Genomic DNA, 20,150 nt, shown 5'->3' with positions numbered 1-20,150 from the left:
CATTCTAAAAGCGTCCACCTTCAGGTTGTGGTACATGTGTCTTTTCGCTGTGAAATCTTTACTGTTTTGGTTTTTTAACTAAACGTAAGAATATATTTTATATTGTTAGTAATATTTGAAGATTAACACTTTTTCTTACGTTTCGGCCTCTGAATAAAATTTAGTTTTTTTTTTCTCCTCAAGTATGAGCTCTTTATTATCCTATTTCATACCAAAAATGCCAAATGCATCAAATATGACACTCAACTAAAAAAACGTCTTCTTTCTTTTTAACCTTTTCTGACAGCCATTTAAAATGTCAGGTTTTATGGTTAATGAAAATCTAAAAATGCAAAAGGATTTATGTGAGGGATAGCTTCAGGATTAAGGCATAGAAAATATAATTAGTATTAAAACAGTAGAAGTCAATAAAGAAATGTCTATCTGTGTATGTTTTAACCTTTGGTTTGTTTGCAATTCGTAAGGTTTAATCCACATTTAAACCTCTTCTGAAACCCTCCACAGGTAGGAAACTATGAGGGAGGGATTCTGCAGATGCGTTACCCTGTATGGCCCCGTTATGGCAGCTTCCTGGAGCCCGTATCTGACAACCGCCACCTGACTGTGGCCACGCTGGAGGAGAGGCCTTTCGTCGTCGTGGAGAGTGTTGATCCTGCCACGGGCACTTGTGTGCGCAATACTGTGCCGTGCCGCCGGCAGTCCAACCGGACTGAAAGGTACACCTGTGAATGTGACTTCAAAAGGTCAACATCTGTGGCTGTTGTTTATGAAGATATTCATCAAATGGGGTTGTTTATGAAACCAATATCTAGAAAATTTCATAAAGAGCACAGTCTCCACATTACATCATCCTCTCTCTGCTGCACATTGCAAATGTACTATTTGATTACATTGATCTTTAAAATGAATTGTCTCTTATTAAGGGGAGCAATAAAGAGTGTCCACTGGATGGATTGTACCTAGTACAGGGATAATAGGTACCCATTAATAATTATAAAATAAGCAGCAGCAACCTTTTCACTTTCTAGAATGAGTCATTATACAAACACAAACAAGAACATTTGAAACCGAGAAAGAGTTTTACTAAACTTTAGGTGGAAACGTCTAACATTTAATATTAAGACAATATTCACCGCATTCTGCCTACAGTATGTACCACTGTTTTATATAGTATTTGCCATTTTTTTCTGATGTTAGAAAAAAATAAAACCCAGACTGCTAATTAAAATGAAAAGTCTAATAACGCCTACACAAAACTGGCAAACATCCCCGTTTAGCAATATGCCACGAGAGTCACTTAGCATATGCAACTTGTTACAGTTCAGCAAGCCTATTACACACTTTATTGGGATGTTGCATCTGCAAGCTTGTAGAGAGTTTAAGATGCAGCTAATTACTGAACCTTAGTTCACCTACAAAATGAAAAAAAATGAAAAACATTATTTGTATGACTTACTTTCTTCTGTGTAAGAATCTTCAGAATCTTAGTCCTGTTTAGTTGCTATGTACTCTAACTCTTTTATGAGAACATCACCTTATAGCAAAAGACTGTTAAAAGGACTTACTTACTAATGGAAATGAGACACAACTTAAAGGGATACTTCACCTCTGGAAAGATGAATGTGTATTTAAAATAGGTCATTTATGTAGAAGAAATGTGATATTATTTTTGAATTTGGAGCTTTCTAGACTGAGAAAAGCCAGAAAATGTATTTTTGGCTTATGTGGATGAAAGACAACAACTCCCAGAATGCACTTGCTTTGCTGCCCTAGGAGGCCACTCCCAAGCCCCGCCTCCCGGTTAGAGATTGCAGTTGAAAACAACAAGGCTAGGCTACTAGTGAGTCTCTATGACGAGTTTGCCCGGGATTTCGAGATCGCCCAAAATGTCCGGGATTCGGCTTTTGCGTTCTACAGTCGCCATTCATTATGTTTACTGTGGCGAGCAGGACGAGACTGAGGGCCGCGGGAGAACGGCGCGAGGCCGGTGGCGTCATTACTGAGACGCACCGGTCTCGTATCTCTCACGGAGGAGTGGGAATTTTCTTAGCAATGTTAAAACGCACATATACCGATCACTTGTTTAGCGTTCATGTAAACACTACATTCAGACTCACCAATCGGAATGAATTCAGTTAGATTGAAACAAAAGGTGTGCATGTAAACAATGTATGGCGACTGCAGAAAGCAAAAGCCGAATCCCGGACATTTTGGACGATCTCGACGGCCGGACATGTCCGGGATAAAGAGTATGGTAATGTTAACCCCTACTACTCAGCTTTCTCCACAGAACAAGAGCCTGCAAGCTTAGCTTCGGCTGATACTGTGTACATTCTGTGAGTGAGATCCCACCCTCTATGGGCGGATTGAACACATGCGGGACAGCCCCTACTACTGGCTGTAGTCTCTCGCCTCTGGCCAAAAAATCCTCCCATGACGCAAAATGACAATTTTTGCGTCATCGGAGGATTTTTTCCAGACAAAAAATACATAAATCTCTCATCTCAGGGGGATATGAGGGAGGAAAGCACAGTAATTCGAAAATACTACAGGTTTTCTACTAATACAAAGCTTAATGCTAAATCCTGAAGTATCCCTTTAAGCACCTTGGAGGCTCCCAAACTCGGCTACTAAATTTTGGTGTTCTCATTGAATGCCAACAATTCTTATCTTGATTTACCAGAGGGCTTAATGATTTAAACAGAAGCTCATTGGACTGAAGACCCGAGACCTATTATTAGGAATTGTTTTGCTCATTCCACCAATTAATCCCTCAACCCTCCTTGCCCTAGGCATAAACTTGCTATTTAAAACATGTGACTCCTTGATCACTGTAATTTGCTTTCCTCTGTCGATGGAATTCCTAGACATGAACAATAAAATAGTGTAATTCCAAAAGTTGGATCCTCCTGGTAAATGAAAGCAGATTCAGTGAATTGTGTAGCTCTGGAGGTAACACATACTGAGTGAGGAGTGTGTCATGCCCAGAGAGAGAGAGAGAGAGAGAGAGAGAGAGATGACAGGCTCATTATGGCTCCATGCTGAGGGGAGAGAGTGTAAATAAATCATAAAGCAGAGTAATCACCCCTTGGGGAGCGTGTGATGGCTGAAGGGGAAACAATGATCAATAACTGTAATGGTGACGTTCTGCTCTGGGCCCATCACACACCTTCATGCTAATTGGCACCCATGTTCAGAAAGTTCTGAAAAGTATGACAACTGCTTTTAATTGGACCTGAGGTAACAATGGGCATTTTTGATGTTCGAGTGAATTTATGGATTTATTATACAATGATTCCCAATTCTTGTCAATGTGTTTTACACATGTCAATTAGTCATTTATACAAATGGGAAAACTATTATTCAGGATTTAAAGTAAGTGTATACCAAAATATGGTTGGGGAGAATGGGGTTTGTTGTCACAAACACAAAGGTTTTGAGTCAAAAGTTCAATTACACAAACACACGTTTTCTCTAGCACTGGCTTTGTATATTGGTTTCAAACAGTTAAATAATTTGATAATTCTCTCCTTAAAGGGATAGTTCACGCAAAATTAAAAATGTTTGTCATCATTTACTCACCCTCCAGTTGTCCCAAACCCTGAAGCTAATATTTCTTCTGTTGAACACAAATGAAGATATTTTGAAGAATGTTGGTAACCAGACAGTTGACAGTAGCCATTGACTTCCATAGTAGGAAAAAAAAATAGTATGGAAGTAAATGGCTACTGTCAATTGTCTGGTTACCAACATTCTTCAAAATATCTTTGTTTGTGTTCAACAGAAGAAACTCAAACAGGTTTGTAACAACTTGAGGTTGAGTAAATGATGACAGAATGTTCATTTTTGGGTGAACTATCCCTTTAAACATAATTTTTTTTACATAATTTTGTCCAAATGTATCACTTCCATGCATTAGGACAAGATTCAGCCCTTAATATTGTCCCACATGTTGCTGTTTTATAGAATTAATCGGTAACACTTTATTTTGATGGTCCCTTTTGAACATTCTGTTGACTATAAGTAACTTTGCAACTACATGTCAACTAACTCTCATTAGAGTATTAGTAGACTGTCTGCTTAATATCTGATAACTCTTTATTGTGATGGTCCTCCAACAGACACTCTACTGACTATAACTTTGCAACTACATATCAACTTATTCTAACCCTAACCCTACCAGTCTACTAATACTCTACTAATACTCTAATGAGAGTTAGTAGACATGTAGGTGCAATGTTACTTCTAGACAACAGAATGTGTTAAAGAGACCATCAAAATAAAGTGAAACCAATTAATCTGGTGGCAAAATCAATAGTTAACGTTTCCATCATTTTTGTTATTACACGAACTACATAATTGTTTTAATATTTAAATATAAACTATAAGTATCATTTATTTATACATTAGAATTTTGGATAATACACAAATATACTGTACAGTACATTACCGTTAAAGAGTTTGTGGTCAGTAAGATTTTTTTAAAAGAAATTTATTATTTTATTTAGCAAGGACACATTAAATTGATCAAAAGTAAAGACTTTTACATTGTGACAAAAATAAATATTGGTCTTTTGAACTTTATATTCATAAAGAATTCTGAAAAAGTAATAACATTTCCACAAAAATATTAAACAGCACCAGATTTTTTCTTGAACACCAAATCAGTATATTGAATGATGATCATGTGACACGGAAGAATGTAGTAATGGCTGCTGAAAATTCAGCTTTTGCCATCAAAGGAATAAATTGCATAAAAAAAAAATAATTTAAATAGAAAAAAAAAAAATCCTGTATTTTTTAAGAAAACAGCAGCCTTGGTGCTTGAGCATAGGAGACTTCTTTCAAAAACATAAAAAAATCTTACAGAACCCATACTTAGTAGTGTAGTGTGATCTAGGTCTCCTCTATATATGGTATACTCTTTCTAAAGTTCAGCAGCACCAGCGGTCACTGGCATTTATGATGCCATGTATATCAAGGTCAGTAGACTGTGGCACTAATGTGGCTCTGTGTTTGGATATGAAATGCATTACTCTTCCACAACCAAATCGATGAGCCATACCCATTTCTGCAATACATAGGTCAAGCCACTGCACATCTCTCATACAGCTGTTTCACAATAACTGACTGTATGCAACGATAACAAAGATCCATATGACTCAATGTACTGTAATTAACTTTGTTTAAAGGAGAAATAATTGATTGACACTCCCTAGGATGCAAGTGTGTCTGTGTCCATTATACCAGTAAACTGATGCACTTTGTCCCTCTGTCCCTTGTGCTTTGTGTGCGTGCGTGCGTGCGTGTGTGTGTGTGTGTGTGTGTGTGTGTGTTTGTTTGACTGATTAAACATCTCATCCTTAATTCACATCCCACTTAACCCAAACCGCCAGCGCCGTTTGCAGGTGGTGAGACAGGCTAGAAAAGAGACAGGCTTGTTTATGTTATGTCCAGATCGCTTGCAGAGGGAGACTCTCATCTTTCCAAACACTTCATTTGTCTTTCTTTGTTATGGCTGCTGCCAGTGCCGCACACCCTGCATTGCCGGCCCTCCGCCCCAAGTCCACTCCCCGTACAGCTCATTACGCAGGAGGTCTGGGGGAGGTTAGAGGTGATGTATCATTATTGCTCTCAGAGTTTCTCTGCTCAGTGCCTCCAGCATCTAACGGTTAATGGAGGCCATCGCTTTTTTCCAAACATTTTATTGTGAATGCTCACAACCAAGCATTCCGTTTCTATAGATTCTGGGCTATGGGTTTTTAAATCGCAGCAGTTTGCTGAAGAGAGCCGTGTTTATTTGCTTTTTGAGCCTGTATTCATCTACTTATATTATTGATATGAGTAAACATTATTATGTAGGCTATTTATTGTTCTTTTCAGGTCAAATAAGAAAGAAAAGCCCTCAGACGTACTATACATTAGTGGCAAAAAGTGATGTCTGGCCTTGGAAAAGTTTCATTCAAATAAATAAGCATATTTGTAAGCATATTGCATAGTTGTGCTTGGAGTAATTTTTTATTTATTTGTGATAACTCATTGAAACATGCCAAATTGCAAATTGTGCAAAATTTTGTCAGATGAATACCATAACCAAGTTCAGTGTTTTGTTCCTCCCTCATATTTATAATATATAAAATATTTTCCTCTTATTTTAATTGTTTAATCAAACTTGTAATTGTTTAAAAACAAATGACCCTTCCGTACATTACCGTAAGGATTTCCACCATAGGCGAGTTGTTGAAGTGACCCTAAATGCAGCTTTATTTACAAAACTTGAACAAATACAAATAAACAAAACACGACATGACTTGAAAATGTTGTTTCAACTTAAAAAAGTAAGTGTTCGTGCTGCCTTAAACATTTTAAGTTTAGGCAACTTGAAATGTGAAGTTGTACTAAGTTACAACTTGGATATTTGAGTTGACTAAACTTAAAATTTAAGGCGGCACTTACTTTTTTAGATTGAAACAAACCCAAAACTAAACGTGACAATCAGTTTTGGCCACTACTGTTGATGCCATTTTACCTCTGTATATGAAGTCTTCTTCATAATCTTTTATGGTAACACATATCATTTCCTCTCTCCATATTCATGTCTGTATTATTCCAGTTATGATTAATTAGTCTTTCTGTCAGTAATCTTTCTTTCAGATGTGTGTCACACCATATGTTTTGCCCTAGAACCATGCGCTTTGATCCTCTTCACCAAATGTTCAATGGGAGCATGTGAATCATAACCTTTTTATATGGTTTCACCCTAATAATAACATAAAAGTGGTCCATATGACCACGATTTTTGACACAAATTCTCGCAATAAGCTATCATTTGGCTTCTGAATGCTTGAAATGTAGCATACAAGTTGCTTGGAACAATGTTTCTTTTTGGGGTGAACTATTACTTGTTTTTAAAGAAAGATGAAAAATTTTACTAAATATTTAATATATAATTATTATTATATATTTTTTTTTTGCAGTATAACTGGTCACACTGAGCCTTACACCAAACTCTGCTGCAAAGGCTTCTGCATAGACATCCTAAAGAAGCTCTCACGCACAATCAAGTTTTCATATGACCTTTATCTGGTCACCAATGGGAAACATGGCAAGATGGTCCGTGGCGTCTGGAATGGGATGATTGGAGAGGTATGAAATGGCACATTTTCTCTCTCTCTCTCTTTCTCACACAAACACACTCACACTTCAAACATGTCAACAGTTCAGTGCTCATGGGAAATGAGCTAAATTAACATCTGAGAATATAAAAATAAAACAGCTTACAGCGTGATACAAGAAATAAATCAGCTTCCTATGACAGTGTCAACACGTTTTTCCTAACATTACTCACACCCTGTTTTCTTTCTGTATTTAACAGATCTCCTTAAACCACCAAATATTGCAGCTAAAGTTGTTAAGAGCATTCATGGAGCATAACTGGCTTTAAAAGCGATCTCGACACATTCCATCCTGTGACCTCCTGCTGCGTGTAGTGTCACTTAATCCGGTGGTTTAGTGTCTTCCACAGCTGCTGATCACTTCATCGGTTTTCATCACCTGCATCTGCTAAAACGTTGATGAGTTTATAGATAGCAAACCCACGCTCCACATACAAAGCTTAAATGCTTTTCGCACTGCGAGAGAAATAGATCATTATATGAGATAAATAATTATTAAATAATAGCAAGACAAAAATTACGGGCTGACATGAGTGTGATATAAGGAATTTTATTCATGAGCCTGATTGCGGGTGACGGAGAAACAGATCTGTCAACAATGATTTGCGATGTTAGCGATTTGCGAAGTTGTGTAATGAGACCTAGTGGTTCATGTCCATTTCCATTCCTTGGAGAAATTGTAATCTGGAAACCAGAGGCTAATAATAACAACAGTTTTAATTGTGATATCCATAAAAAAACGTTCAGACTATGTCAGGTTTATAGTGGGTATTAACCAACTGGTAACACTTTAGTTTAGGGTCCAATTCTCACTATTCACTAGTTGCTTATAGCATGCATATAACTAGGATATTGGCAGTTTATTAGTACTTATAAAGCACAGATTGAAGCCTTATTCTGCATAACCATTTTCTACATCCCTTAATCCTACCCAATACCTAAACTTAACAACTACCTTACTAACTACTAATAAGCAGTAGGAGTTTGAGGCAAAAGTCATAGTTAATAGAGAATTGGACCCTAATCTAATCTAACCAACCTTTGTATTATATTATATTATATTATATTATATTATATTATATTATATTATATTATATTATATTATGTTATATTATTATATTGTGAATAATAGTACATTGCATTTACTTGACTTTAATGTTGTACAGAGACATTCTCCATGTCCAAATATGTGTACTTCTCAAGGATATAGCATATAGCATATGCGAAAAGCATTATGCCAAATGAGTAGTAAGTATAAATAAGCAGTATGCAAAAAATACCCATATGACCTACTCTTTACGCTGAAATCTGAAGTGCACATCCAATGGACACTTTGCTAGCCCACAAGGCCATGGTAGAGTGGTTATAATTGTAACTGGCAAAGGTGTAGGTCACAAGACAACGTCGACATGGCATATAGTATGTCAGGATTGTATTCATGCTACACACATGCATATTATATAGAAATTACTTTCTTAATGGTATGGAAGTTCTTCATTGAGTGTAGAACATAAGTTTGAAATTTCCACCCTGAAATTGCACAGGCCTCCATTATTTTGCGATGTTTTTGATGACTGCTCTAAAGTTTTCACTCACTTTCCCCTTGTTCAAGGTCTTCTACAAGCGTGCAGATATGGCAATTGGCTCTCTTACTATCAATGAGGAGCGGTCAGAGATTGTTGACTTTTCAGTGCCATTTGTGGAGACTGGGATTAGTGTTATGGTGGCCAGAAGCAATGGAACAGTCTCACCTTCTGCCTTCCTGGGTGAGGAGTCATCATTATCCATCCATTTTCAAGGACACACTCACACGGTTTATGAGAGATGCTTGCAGGCGGTGTTAAATATTTCCTACCAGTGGCATTTTGATTAGAATGTGATTAGATTCAAATTTTATGCCTTTGTTGGATTAAATCTAGAATAAATCCTAGATAGGACAAACATTTTCTACTGAATCACCAGCTCTGCACACAAACAAAGGCATTTTGACTCTGCTAAACATCAATTTGTTCGTTATTTTTGCTAATTGCACAGCATTTACATCACAAACAAAAACACCATTATGTGCAAGATCTTAATCAGATAATCAGCTGATTTTTGTATATTTGGTCTTTCTCTCTGTTTTGCAGAGCCTTACAGTCCAGCCGTGTGGGTTATGATGTTCGTAATGTGCCTAACTGTTGTGGCAGTCACCGTGTTCGTCTTTGAGTACTTCAGCCCTGTTGGGTACAACCGGAGCCTTGTCAGTGCCAAAGGTCAGCCTTGGTTTTTCAAACAGTCTTTTCTCCATCAGGCACAAAGCTAGGAGAGGAAGAATAGTTGTGGAAGCAGCCTAATCAATCCACATAAACCGAGCTGACAGGCTGTGTACTTGTCTCCTAGTGTAAAAGGTCATTTTTCTGAGGTTTAATTAACGTTTGTCGCTTTGCTAATTTGACTTTGATTGATTGCTTGGCTTTTCTGTGGCTGTGTGTGAGATACAAGAACCACATTAAGAACTGATGCCAAGGTGGGAAAAGAATTTCTTTGCCCATGTAGACTGATCTATGACTAATTCAATCAAAATGGTCAAGAGAACAGCTGTTATATAGGATGTGCATATGTGTATTATAGAAATAATTAACTCATTAAAATAAATATACACATTAACGTTCAAAAGTTTTTGAGTGAAGTCTCTAATGCCACCTAGGCTGCATTTATTTGATAACAAATTTCAGTAAAAACACTGATATTATAAAAAATGACTTTTAAATGACTTTTCTATTTTATTTATTTAAAATGTACTTTATTCCTGTGATGGCAAAGCTGAATTTTCAGCATCATTTCTCCAGTCTTCAGTGTCACATGATCCTTCAGAAATCATTCTAATAGGCTGATTTGGTGCTCAAGAAACATTTCATATCATTAGTGTTCAAATTTTTTTTTTTTTTTTTATCTTTTAAATGGTGATTTTTTTAAAATGTAAAATTAGCATTTATTAGAAATACTTTTTTTTCTAACATTGCATATGTTTTTATTATTAGCTTTGATCAATTTAATCCATGCTTGCATTAAAGTAGTCATTTCTTTCAAAAAATGTACTGTTCCCAAACACAATTATATAAATTATTAAAATTAAATATTGATTTATTTAATACATACTACAAATGTATCTCTTTTATAGCCCCTGGGGGTCCAACCTTCACCATTGGAAAGTCCGTCTGGCTCCTATGGGGAATCGTCTTCAACAACTCTGTTCCTATTGAAAACCCCAAAGGCACAACCAGCAAAATTATGGTCCTGGTTTGGGCTTTCTTTGCTGTGATCTTCCTCGCCAGCTACACAGCCAATTTAGCTGCCTTCATGATCCAAGAGCAGTACATTGACACCGTGTCTGGGCTTAGTGACAAAAAGGTGAGTTGTATGTAATTGTAAATGAGCTGCTTGACAGTGGTGCTGTATTTGGATGCATTTTGATGTGTTTTTCTTTGTGTAAGAGCATATATGGCAGAAACAAAATGAGTTATGAAAGGCCTTGTCACACCCAATATGTACATTTGGAATATTAAATATTCAAGAAGATTTTAAAATAAAGTAAACTGGCACTTTTCTAAGTTCACTGACTCTCACTAACTCTCATTTCTCAAACACCTCTCATGATTACACACATCTCATGATTACTGATATTTTTGTTCATTTATTTTTATAGTTATACACTATAAGCGACAGAAATCCATAGAATTATGCAAATGAGAAATTAATTGGACCTTAGGAAAGAACAACAACAGATTAATCGTTCATAGATAAAAATAAATAAATAAATAAATAAAAACAAGTGCGTGGAGGCATGGTAATATATAATATGCTAGTAACAACATAATATAGAAGTGTTATAGAATACGCACTTCTGGGTTCTTGAACATACTGACTTTAAAATTGACTCCTAAACCCAAGGATTTGAGAGGCTTTGGAGGAAAATTAGCAGTACTGTATAATACAGGGGTCTTCAATGTTTTTAGGGTAAGGACCCCTTAGGCGACAGAGACATGGAGCAGAGACGCCCGATACAAATGTGTCAAACAAAGATACATATTAAGCATGAAGCCTTCGATATTAATAGAAACCAACCATATTATGATAGTTATATTATGTTAAGACAGTAGATTAGAACTATAAATAGTATTGTTGTAGTACATGCATCATTTTCTGTATATTACTTTTCATTGATAAAATTAACTGTCGCAAAAAAAAAAATATTTTAAAAAGTATTGTATGCAGCATAAACACACAGTACATGTTGCGGTACAAATCACAATTCATTAGTTGTTCAGTTGTTTTAATCACAATTATTTGAATGGTTTACGGAGTCATATATTTTAATTTTACTGTCAGAACTTTAGCTAGACCTATAATTAAAAAAAAAACTTTTTAATTTTACTGTGATATGGACAATTAAGAATCAAAGAAATTAATGAGGGAGCTCTAGTAAAGTGCAGATGTAATATGTAAGCAATGGCTCAACCATAACAAGAATAGCAATGCACAATGAGACATTTAAGATTATTTACAAGTCGTTACTTTTACAAATAATTGGAATAGAATTAAAAAAATATTTTGATACAGATATTTTTCAATGAATATATTAGTCTGCATTTAGATTGCTTAATGTGTATCTACAGAATTTTGACATGCCATATTTTTGTCCCATGCTATGTTATCACTATGTCAACCATTGCAATTTTGTGAGTGAATCCAGCATTTATATGTAGATGTCACTTCCGAAATTTTGCAGCGTGTAATTGGCCCTCGGTCCTCTTAGCCGCATGAAAAACAAAGCTTTTATTCAATGGATTAAGCGCAAATAGCGCTTTCTTTATAATCACTAAAAAGGTATCACTTAGTTCATCGCAATCTCACAACGTTCTGTTATAATCAATAAAGCTGTCTACACTGCACGAGAAATCTTGTTTACACTTTTGTTAATGAGAGGATTCGCAAGCGTGTAGAACTCAGCATTGAACAAAAACTCTGTCGTTTTAAGCGGTGAGTGGATTCTAAATGAAACCTCTTATTGGCCATTGTGTTCAAGAGATCAACAAACAAGTCAACAAACACAAATACGCTCGAGCGCTAGCCAAATCTGTTCAGCCAATATGTTATTATTACAGTATCAACTGAGGGTGCTCTTGCTTTCCTTTGAGGGTGCTTATCATTTGACTGTTTTAATTTTTTAACAAAAAAATATTTATAATCAAACATGAATTGGACTAGGGGTTTCAGACTCCCAGTTGAAAGACCCTTTGTCTAATATGGTCACTCAGAGCTAATTACTTTATCCCCTATGTGCATTGCGTAAAATGAGTCAACTGTTGCCAACTGTTCAAATGCAACAATCAGTAAGGAGAATAAAAATAAAAAAAGCAGTACTTCGATTTACTTTTCCAAGGTCAGTACTACCTGGGCAGTAGGAGATTCTGTGTAAAGTCCATGTAATCTGTGTTGATCTACACTATTAAGGTTAAGACGCAACCTGCCTCAGCTAAACAATTGAAATGTCATTTATTCCTTTTTTTGTTTCAGTTTCAAAAACCCCAGGAACATTATCCTCCTTTTCGCTTCGGGACAGTCCCAAACGGCAGCACCGAGAGGAACATTCGAAGCAATTACCCTGACATGCACACCCACATGATAAAATACAACCAGAAGGGTGTGGAAGAAGCTCTCAACAGCCTTAAGACAGGGTGGGTTTCAGCAATAACATTTTATGTGTGTGTGGTTATGTGGAAGAGCTCTGAACGCTAACAAAACTGTACTATGGTGGTACAATTTACGTGGTATTTTTAAGGTGCTTCAAAGAATATCATGGTACTACCGAAGTACATGTCCAAAAACATGCTACTTTTCTGTTAGTGAAATGTTTTGTTAATAATCTGTAATGAGATTTACTCCATTGGTCATTATATGCATCATTTAAAAGCAATTTTGTTAGATCTAAGGGTCAGTGAAACACAGGTGGGAACCATAAATAATGTATCATCCACCATTTGTCAAGGGAAAGGGGAGTATAAATTAACAAGAGCTAATTATTTACTTGACATAATTACGTGTAATTACTAAGCCATTTGCCTTGGGCTCATTTCTGTCCTCTGTGTAGGAAGTTGGATGCCTTCATATATGATGCAGCAGTTCTTAATTATATGGCTGGCAAGGACGAGGGCTGCAAGCTGGTCACCATTGGTAGTGGGAAGGTGTTTGCTACCACAGGCTACGGCATTGCTCTGCAGAAGGACTCCCGCTGGAAGCGCCCCATAGACCTGGCTCTCCTCCAGTTCCTGGGAGATGGTAAATTGCACTTGGGGGGCCGAAACTGGTCAACACTTAATATCCTCCGCCCCAGCATGGAATCTATAACATTCCCCTCTTACTGTAAAAAAAACTTGATGTGCTGTGAATTAAGAGGTTATGAAATGTCAGAGCAAACTACAGGCTTAAGAAAACCTCACTGAACAGTAGACACTGACTCTGTTCTAAAACTAGTGAGCTACATTTTATTTATTGATTTATTGATTTTTTCATTCTTGACACAATGTATGCTTAACCCTGAAGAATACATGCAATATTTCCCAAACTAAGAAGCTACTTTTCGGAAAAGCCTTCATGTCGGCAGCGCACAAATTATGCCTAAAAATGTTGTCTAGGTAGGAAGCTTACTAGGTTTTGGAGCAGAGCACATTTGTGGTTCTTATAGTATCCGCTTGTTTCTGTCATAGTTGAGTAGACTTTGACTGCCGCTGTTTCTGGCATTGTTCCTGACCCTGTTTCCTTTCATGCAGGGGACACACAGAGACTGGAAACAGTATGGCTGTCTGGAATATGTCAGAATGAGAAAAACGAGGTCATGAGCTCTAAACTAGACATAGACAACATGGCAGGTGTTTTCTACATGTTGCTCGTGGCCATGGGCCTCAGCCTGCTGGTCTTTGCTTGGGAACATCTACTTTACTGGAAACTGAGGCACTCTGTCCACAAGTCTGATCACTTAGACTTTCTACTGGCCATCAGCAGGGTAAGATTGCCTTGTAAATTTACATTTCAATATTAAGTCATGTTTAGACTCAGACTAGGCTAGGTATCATACTATTTTACACTGGTCAAATATTTTTACCCAGCCCAAATCATAATGCACAGTCTGTTGTATTTAGGCTACTTGTTTACTAAAAGGGATATTTGGGTAAATTCAATCAATCAAATAATTCACCATAAGGAGGCACATTAAACTTTGACATGAAACAATGAACTGATCTTTGTCTCTTACAAAAACATAATCTGGTACATTAATCATTATAATGGAGAAAAATACTGCCATGACACAAATGAATCCAGTGAAACGCCCACAAAATAACATTTCTCTGTAGGAATACACAGTCACTATTCACTTTACATTTCAGGGCATATACAGCTGCTTTAATGGTGTTGAAGACTTTGGCAGATCTACCAGCATACAGAATCCAGATCTCACTGCCAATTACGCCCAGGCCAACATGCTGAAAATGCTGCAGACAGCCAAGGACATTGTCTCTTCAGCCAAAGTGGAGAACTCATTGGATAACGCCACCAAGACCATTGAGAACTGGAGCAGACACGGCGGCAGCCTCCCAGCACGTATCCCACTGGTGACCACAACTGAAAAAGTCCCTGGTCACTTCTCATACATCACTAACGTCACGGAGAACCACATACCTCACATGCAGCGTTCCATAACTCCACCTTTCATGCAACACACCAAAACCACTAGCCCACCACCGATGGTAAACCATAGAGTCCTAACACGGCCCACTCCTCTTCGCTACACACTTCCAGCCAGGACCAGGGGTCTCTACGACGGTATGCTTCCTGTATCCAGTCTAAGCACACCTCATCTAGCCATGCATGATCCTCCATCCGACCTGGCCCATCCTGGTTCTTCCTTTGTTCCATATAGAGACATGTACACCGAACACCACAAGTCTTGTCACAATGATTTGTCAGATGCCGTCAGGAGGAAAAAGAGACCCCAAAATCTCATTGTGGAGTCCATGGATCTGAGGGGGCTTCACGATTATAAGGACCAATCAACATGTCATACCGAAGCAAACAGTTTTGCTGAAAACCACTTGTCCTCGTCCTTCAGCGAAAATCCTTTTGTAACAGCGGACACAGCTTGTAATTCCTGTGTCAAAACGTACTTTGACCCTGCGTTCGATGACATACCGTTGATAGGGAAAAGGAAGCTTCATCGCAGACCGTCGTTCCTGAAAGCCACTTGGGGCCCCGACAGAGTCCGGTTCCCGAATGACAGATCCACTGCAGCAGCCTCTTCACGAGTAGCTATACCTGACCTGTTCCCTTGTGTGGACGTACACGGACGGGTGAGGAACACCATGTGTTACGCCCAACCGATGGATCACACCTACCTTCACGCCTTCCGACGAAACACCAGGAAAAGTCAGAAGCTGAGACACAGCCAGTCCACCAGGCTTCCCACCTACAAGGAGGCGATTTTCCACAACGTGGCAGCTGTCAGGAGGGCGTCAAGTTTGGTGCATAGACCCTACTCCTACCCAGAGCTGCCAGTCTACCAGAGCCCCCTGTCATATGGACCAGCTGAATTATGCAACATCTTCCCCTGTATGGGACATCCTAGTGACAGTGTATATGGAGGGTATAGGGTACCCACACACCTACAGGATAACCATCTAGTGCCTGTTCCAGGCAGCAGGGTGGTTCATAGCAGCCCTATTGTGCCCATGACATGGGGCAGAATTTCCAGTTTGGAATCAGAGGTGTGAACTTGTCCTTTCATGTGCCAATTATGAACTATTTGGCCCACAAGCTTCTACTGACCAATAAAATTACTTTGCCTTTAACACAAGCAGAAACACAAACCGGGTTTAATTTGTTTTAATTTTTTATTTTTTTTATTAATTTAATAATATTATTATTATTTTTATTTTTTAAGTGCAATAATGTAATAATTGGGGGAAGTATTTAGGGAAACCATCAAATGCCATCCTAAATTTTGAATGAATGAATTTATGGACATGTAGAACTGTAAATGATTAGCCGTTCTTATCTCTTTAGTCCACAAAATGCAATATATTGCTATATGTATTAGACTGGACGAAAGATATTTTTCTTCAAAGATTGTAGTAGAGAAGTCAAACTGAGACACTAAACTATACGAAGTGTTCATTTTGAAGTACATTTGGTATTATACACTATGTAATTCTCTATGATACTGAATTTTGTAAACACTTAAGACATATTGTCCGATATTTTTTATTTTAAACAGCAGGGCTATATAAGTGGATTTTCAGGCTCTTACATTCCCTTTCTGTCTCACGTTCAATGTCCAATCTCCTCTCTCTCTTACTCTGCTGTGAGCGGGCTTTTGAAGAAGAGCAAATTGAATGGTACTCTAATATTAGCATCATCAAGGATCTTCACACTTTAATAAATTACAAAGGACCATCAGTTAGTCCTTTGTAACTGCTGTCTTCTTTAGATGGCTGACGGATATAACTCTTTGAACACTGCCTTTTATATGCAGAGCCACAGCATATTTTAGACCGCTTTTAACAGGGATTGGCTGTTTGCAGTTGTGACACGACGGAAAGAAGCATTACCTTAATAATGTCCACACACAAAAAAAAAAGTCTGCTGACACCCATAAGATCAGGTTTGGGGTAGAGTTTTGCTGTTGCCATTGGACGACTGCTACCAAGTCTGTTTGACCTGCATACTGAACCTTACATACCCACGAGGAAATCTGTCTGTGCCTCAAAATAAACTTGTGATGCTCCAGAGTGTGAAAGATGGTGCAACGGATGGAAAAGAAGAGAAACTAGGAAATGAGAAACCACACTTCCTTCAGTTGGGATTTAAGCTACAATATCTGAATGTTTATGAGCTCATAAGGCTCATTTGAGGTTGTCATGAGTTTCTCATTAAAGCAACTCTGTGGAGTGATTATACAGGAGGACGTGTTACCAAAAAGTGTCCTTTACTCTAGGATTTCATTATTTCGGCTGTCTCCAACGCACGTTGTTCTCGCGACGCCCAAGGTGACCTAGGCTGGGGTAATTATGCTGTAAGGCTTTTGTTATCTCCCGATAAGGAGCCCTCCTTTCAAGCAGTGAGTGAGGAGCATTTTTAGAATCTAAACATCGAGAAACTTAAAAAAATGTCATCACAAACTTTTCTGTTATTGCCATATTACAGTTCATAGAACTGCAGCAGTGATTTAATCTTCAATACCGCCAGCGTGCACAGATAGATTTATGTACCACAGGATAATTGTACTTTTTTCATAATGTTTCACTCAGTTCACTGACTGACATCAAAAAAGAGGCCTGCTGCAGAACGACCCACATTTCGCTTTCATAAAAAACCAAGCACGAGGACTGAGGAGAGGCAGGCTAAAGCCATCATCATCATCATCATCATCATCCCAGCAAAGTCTTATTTCTCTGTGTTCCTGAAAAGCGTATTATTGAATGATCTCGCGAGTTGATAAATGATTCAATACATGCATATAAAAACATCAAGGGAGGCTGGGGATCGTCCTCTGGAAGAAATAAGCAGCAATATATCAACGCCACAGGTAGCTGTGGTGAAAAATGAAATGCATTTAAGAGTCAAGGGGACCTAGTATCATCCAGCTTTGAGAAAGATGCAGTGGAATGACGAGGCAGACATGTGTTTTCGGGAATATTAATAATTCAACATGTTGATTTGAATCAGTCTGATCGTTTTAAGGATTTGCTTGCAATTTCCACTCAAGTGGTAAAAAGAGCTGTATTTTTGCGCTTTTATCATAGACTTTAACACAGGGAAAAATGTTTAGTACAAACAACTTTTTCACTCAAATAATTACAAAGAAACATTGGATCAAACATAAAATTTCAAAGTAGAAAGAATGAAATAGTATTTTCTTGCAAACATACTTTGTCTTATTTACTGTAAATTCTTAATTGTCACAGTCAATTCCTTTTCTCTTTCTTTCCATAATGGCTCTAAGGAGGAAAGGAAATGCACGCATTTACAGACACGCTCACAATACAATTACTCACATCTCTGCTGTCACGCCTTCATATCATTGCATTTCTCTGAAGCATCATTTCAGGGCTGCAAAATGTCCCAGATGCTGCTGGTCACCTTGAGCCAAGGGCTTCACAGCCTGGCGGGAGAGGGGAAAGGCGATGGAGAAAGACACCACAGAGAGGCTGGCAGTCTGAAATTCCATCAATTAACAACCGAACAGGCTAATAAACGAGAATAACTCGCTGCCCGCAAACAACAATGAACAACTGGAAATATATACTTTTTATACTCTGTGTTCTGTTGGTTCTGTCGGTACGGTATTGAACGTGGTTACAACATGAATGATGTAAGTTAATGTAGGTTACCACACAATCACAAGTACATTGTCTGCACTGAGCTTATCCAAATCAAATGAGGTGATTTTTATCAAGTTGCTAGCACAATGTTAATTAACCTATATGAGTATTACGTGTACTATGCTGTTCTGTGTGTTTTATCTCATCGAAGAGTAGCAGTGATATCAGGAATCCAGGGTCTGTACTAATCTATCAAATCTATAATTAAAGAGCTGTAACTAAACGTTGCACATTAAAGAGAATTATTCAAAAAAAAAATAATAATAATACATTGTTATTAATCTTAATCACTACTTGAAAATGGGTTCCAATGGTATGATCAATAGGTTTTTATTTTATTTAATTTTTTTAACTGGTTGCTGGATATTTCGTTGTTTTGTAAAAGTTTACATCTGTCCATTGGGTTAAGCTCTACAAATGTTTTGTCTTCTGACTGTCATATCATACTCATGGAGAGACCTAGTGCTCACTGTTTTAATTAAAGGAAGTCTGTGCTGTGTGAATTGATAGTTCCCAACCTTTGTACTTATCATCTGTTCTAGCTCTCGTCTCTGCTCAAAGGGATGCCGTGATATGACAGCGGGTCACAAACGTTCATTTCTAACTGACCTGATTCACTGCCTTTTCACCCCAATCCTGCCGAGCCTTCAGACCGGGCTCGTGGGAGAGGTTGTGGGGTTATTAGCTTTGGTTAACCATCCCATTTGAGACGGCTCCGTCGAATCAAAGGCACGTGCACTGTCTAATTATTTAAAAGCGTTGTTTCAAATGACAGCTCTGTGATAATAAAGGGATGTTCTTGTCATTGGAGGCTGGTTATCTTTGTCTCTCCGTAATTAGACTGATCTTAAATGATAGAAACTTTGAGGTAATCTTACCTCGCAGAAAAATGGAAAAGTTTTAGGTGTAGATTGACCCATTTAACTAAAATATGTTATGGCCTGAACAACACAAGGATTGTTTAAAATGAGAATGTTGATAGCGGTGTAAACTGATATTTCAGTTCTACTGTTTGCAACCATTCTGCAATTGCCAGAGGTTTTATCTTTAGATGGAGTTAAAAATGTGTTTGAGATGAACAATTTCACCTTGTGTCAGGAACGGCTTGACTAGGGCCATATATAAGCAATAGATCATCGGTTGTATGGGCAGCAGAGAATGAAGCAATATAGGATGTAAGAAATGGATATACTTGTGTGTTGGCCTCCAGACATGGAATTGAACATATGGATGAACAGCAAAGTCTGAAACTTTTTTCATTTTCTCCCTAAACTTTATACATTTTACTGATGATAGCAGCATCGTACACTCAAAAGTACTGTTTTCAATTTATTTTTTAAATGAGCTAATGCAACTATGCAAAACATTTATTTTTGTCACAATGTTGATTAAATGACATAATTACAAAAACTACATAATTATACTATATATGCTTATGATTTAAATATGTAAATTATATGATACTTGTGTATTTGCCCCTGGATATGGAATTTAACCTATGGATGAAGCGGAAAATCATTTTTCTCAAAACAAGTTTTTAAGTTTTCCTTGTTTTTGT

At 37.6% G+C, this 20,150-nt stretch overlaps 1 protein-coding gene across 1 annotated transcript in view; it reads left to right on the top strand.

Moving 5' to 3' along the window:
- Positions 1–19,380, top strand: part of grin2cb (glutamate receptor, ionotropic, N-methyl D-aspartate 2Cb) — a 47,143-nt gene extending 27,763 nt beyond the window's left edge. Inside the window, exons 5-13 of the mRNA XM_082152973.1 lie at positions 505–716; positions 6,978–7,146; positions 8,788–8,941; positions 9,305–9,430; positions 10,339–10,568; positions 12,735–12,895; positions 13,309–13,496; positions 13,988–14,220; positions 14,603–19,380. Of these exons, the coding sequence (XP_082009099.1) occupies positions 505–716; positions 6,978–7,146; positions 8,788–8,941; positions 9,305–9,430; positions 10,339–10,568; positions 12,735–12,895; positions 13,309–13,496; positions 13,988–14,220; positions 14,603–15,982 (2,853 nt within the window). The 3' untranslated portion in view covers positions 15,983–19,380. The remainder of the gene's footprint in view (positions 1–504; positions 717–6,977; positions 7,147–8,787; positions 8,942–9,304; positions 9,431–10,338; positions 10,569–12,734; positions 12,896–13,308; positions 13,497–13,987; positions 14,221–14,602) is intronic.
- The last annotated feature ends 770 nt before the right edge of the window (positions 19,381–20,150 follow it).

Source organism: Leuciscus leuciscus (genome assembly GCF_965113295.1).
Source record: "Leuciscus leuciscus genome assembly, chromosome: 21".
Lineage (NCBI taxonomy): Eukaryota > Metazoa > Chordata > Actinopteri > Cypriniformes > Leuciscidae > Leuciscus > Leuciscus leuciscus.
This window is presented reverse-complemented; position numbering and strand designations above follow the sequence as displayed.